The sequence below is a fragment of the Fulmarus glacialis genome, unplaced genomic scaffold, assembly GCF_000690835.1.
Source record: "Fulmarus glacialis isolate BGI_N327 unplaced genomic scaffold, ASM69083v1 scaffold17397, whole genome shotgun sequence".
NCBI classification, from domain to species: Eukaryota; Metazoa; Chordata; class Aves; order Procellariiformes; family Procellariidae; genus Fulmarus; species Fulmarus glacialis.
Window position 1 is genome coordinate 3,803 of NW_009222765.1, and position 2,573 is coordinate 6,375.

The 2,573-nt window shown below is 62.0% G+C and overlaps 1 protein-coding gene across 1 annotated transcript in view; it reads left to right on the forward strand.

Moving 5' to 3' along the window:
* The window catches only part of PNPLA6 (patatin-like phospholipase domain containing 6), a gene marked incomplete at both ends in the record, with an annotated part of 5,908 nt that extends 3,780 nt beyond the window's left edge, over positions 1-2,128 (forward strand). The window contains 8 exon segments of the mRNA XM_009581576.1: positions 364-467; positions 540-615; positions 617-736; positions 801-983; positions 1,051-1,169; positions 1,257-1,413; positions 1,824-1,940; positions 2,059-2,128. Coding sequence (XP_009579871.1) covers positions 364-467; positions 540-615; positions 617-736; positions 801-983; positions 1,051-1,169; positions 1,257-1,413; positions 1,824-1,940; positions 2,059-2,128 — 946 coding nt within the window.
* Positions 2,129-2,573: the final 445 nt, after the last annotated feature.

The following is a 2,573-nucleotide window of genomic DNA, read 5'->3' on the forward strand; positions in this document are numbered from 1 at the left end:
CCGTGGTCCGGTGGCACGCCAGTGACCTGGCGTGATGGTGGTTGCAGCCCCATGGCACGGTGGTGGCCGTGGAATGGAGGTGGCCATGGTCCTGTGGCGTGGTGGGCACCACGGCATGGTGACCACTATGGCCTCATGGCATGATGGTGACCACGGCATGGTGGTGACCACAGTCCCATGGCATGACGACCACAGCCCCATGGCACGGTGGTGACCATGGCATAGTGGTGACCACAGCCCCATGGCATGGTGGTGACCACGGCATGGCAATGACCAGAGCCCCGTGGCGTGGTGGTGACCACAGCATGGTGGTGACCAAAGCCCCGTGGCACGGTGGTGACCATGGCATGCTGGTGACCACAGCCCCATGGGACACCGGTGACCATGTCCCCACCTCTCCCAGGTCCCACATTGCTCCTCACCAGCGACATCATCCGTGCCCGTCTCGGCTCCTCGGCGCTGGACAGGTAACTCCTGTCGGGAGGAACATCACCGGTGACCCATCACCATGCCGCCGGCTGACCCCTCCATCTCGGCAGCATCCAGGAGTACCGCCTGTCGGGTTGGCTGGCGCAACAGGAGGACATCCACCGCATCGTCCTGTACCAAACCGACTGTACGCATGTCCCTGTACCAAACCGCCTGTACCCTGACGCCGTGGACTTTGCGCTGCATCCGTCAAGCCGACTGCATCCTCATCGTAGGGTTGGGCGACCAAGAACCAGCGCTGGGAGAGGTGAGATGGGGGGTTAGGTGGTAGTGGGACAACACCGCGCCCGGGTGACTGATGGTTTCTACAGCTGGAGCAGATGCTGGAGAACACGGCGGTGCGTGCGCTGAAGCAGTTGGTCCTCCTACACCGCGAGGATGGTCCCAGCCCTTCCCGTACCGTTGAGTGGCTCAACATGCGCAGCTGGTGCTCGGGCCACCTCCACATCAAGTGTCCCCGGCGCGTCTTCTCCCGCCGTCAAACTGGTACGTGTGTTCCCCCCTGGGTGACGTTGGTGGTCAACCGTCATCATCGTCACCCATCGGTCATCCCATCCGCAGCGGGAGATGTACGAGAAGGTGTTTGAGAAGAGCGCCGACCGGCACAGCGACTTCTCCCGGTTGGCGCGGATCCTCACCGGCAACACCATCGCCCTCGTCCTGGGGGGCGGCGGAGCCAGGTGGGTGCTGTGCCGTGGCAGGATGCGACCCGGCAGGGTGGGGATCCCGCTCTCGTCCATCCTCCTCTATTTTCTCCGTCCGTCCAGGGGTTGTTCCCACATTGGGGTGATCAAGGCGATGGAGGAGTCGGGGATCCCCATCGACATGGTGGGCGGCACCTCCATCGGCGCCTTCATCGGGGCGCTCTACGCCGAGGAGCGCAGCGCCGTCCGCACCAAGCAGCGGGCGCGCGAGTGGGCCAAGGTGGGTGCCGTGGCACGTCCCCCACCCCGGCGAAGGTCCTCCCTGCCTGTGGCCAGCCCTGGGGTGTTTCTAAAGCATCTCCTTCCTCCTTTTCTTCTTCCTCCTTCTCCTTCTTCCCCTTCTTCTTCTTCCTCCTTCTCCTTCTTCCCCTTCTTCTTCTTCCTCCTTTGCCTCTTCTCCTCTTCCTTCTTCTTTTCTCCTCCTCTTTCTTCTTCCTCCTCCTCCTCTGCCTTCTCTCCTTTTCTTCTGCTGCTTCTTTCTCTTCTTCCTTCCTTTTTCTTTCTCCTCCTTCTTATTCCTCCTCCCGCTTCTCTTCCTCCTCTTTTTTCTTCCTCCTCCTCTTTTTTCTTCCTCCTCCTCTTTTTTCTTCCTCCTCCTCCTTTTTCTTCCTCCTCCTCCTCCTCCTCCAGTGCATGAATTCAGTGTTCGAGACCGTCCTGGACCTCACCTACCCCATCACCTCCATGTTTTCGGGTTCAGCCTTCAACGCCAGCATCAACAAGGTTTTCCAGGACAAGCAGATCGAGGTGTGTTGCATGGACCGCCCCCCGGAGCTGCACCCACCCGTGGTGGGGGGGTCCAACCAGCTCCCCACCCACCCACCAACGTCCCCACGGCGTCACCCACCCCATCTTGTCCCCGCAGGACCTGTGGCTGCCCTACTTCAACGTCACGACTGACATCACGGCCTCAGCCATGCGGGTGCACACGGACGGTAAGAGCTCCCCGGGGAGCCGGGGAAGCTCTCCGGTGCCACCACATCCCCCCTTGTGGGGACCTTCCTCACCAGCACCCTAAAACGGTGTCGCCACGCCACGGGGGAAGGTTTGCCATGTGCCAGGAGGACGTATCCTGGCACGGCAAGGAAAGGGCTTGGAGGGCTCATGGTGAGCCTGGGCAGTGGTGGCTTCCCAGAGCCACCTGGGGCTGGTGACCCCACCAGGCTCAGGTCCCCATGGGGGTCTGGCTGTGCCCCACGTCCTCGGTGGGGTTGGGGACAGAATTGGTGTGTGGAGCCACATCTCACCACCCTGAGCTGAGCGTGCATGTCCCCTCTAACATATCTGCTCACCACTAACCCCAGTAACCCGCGCTCACGGCATGTGGAGCACAGGGACGCGGTGGCAGTGCTGGGGATGATGCCGTGGCGGTGGTGGGGA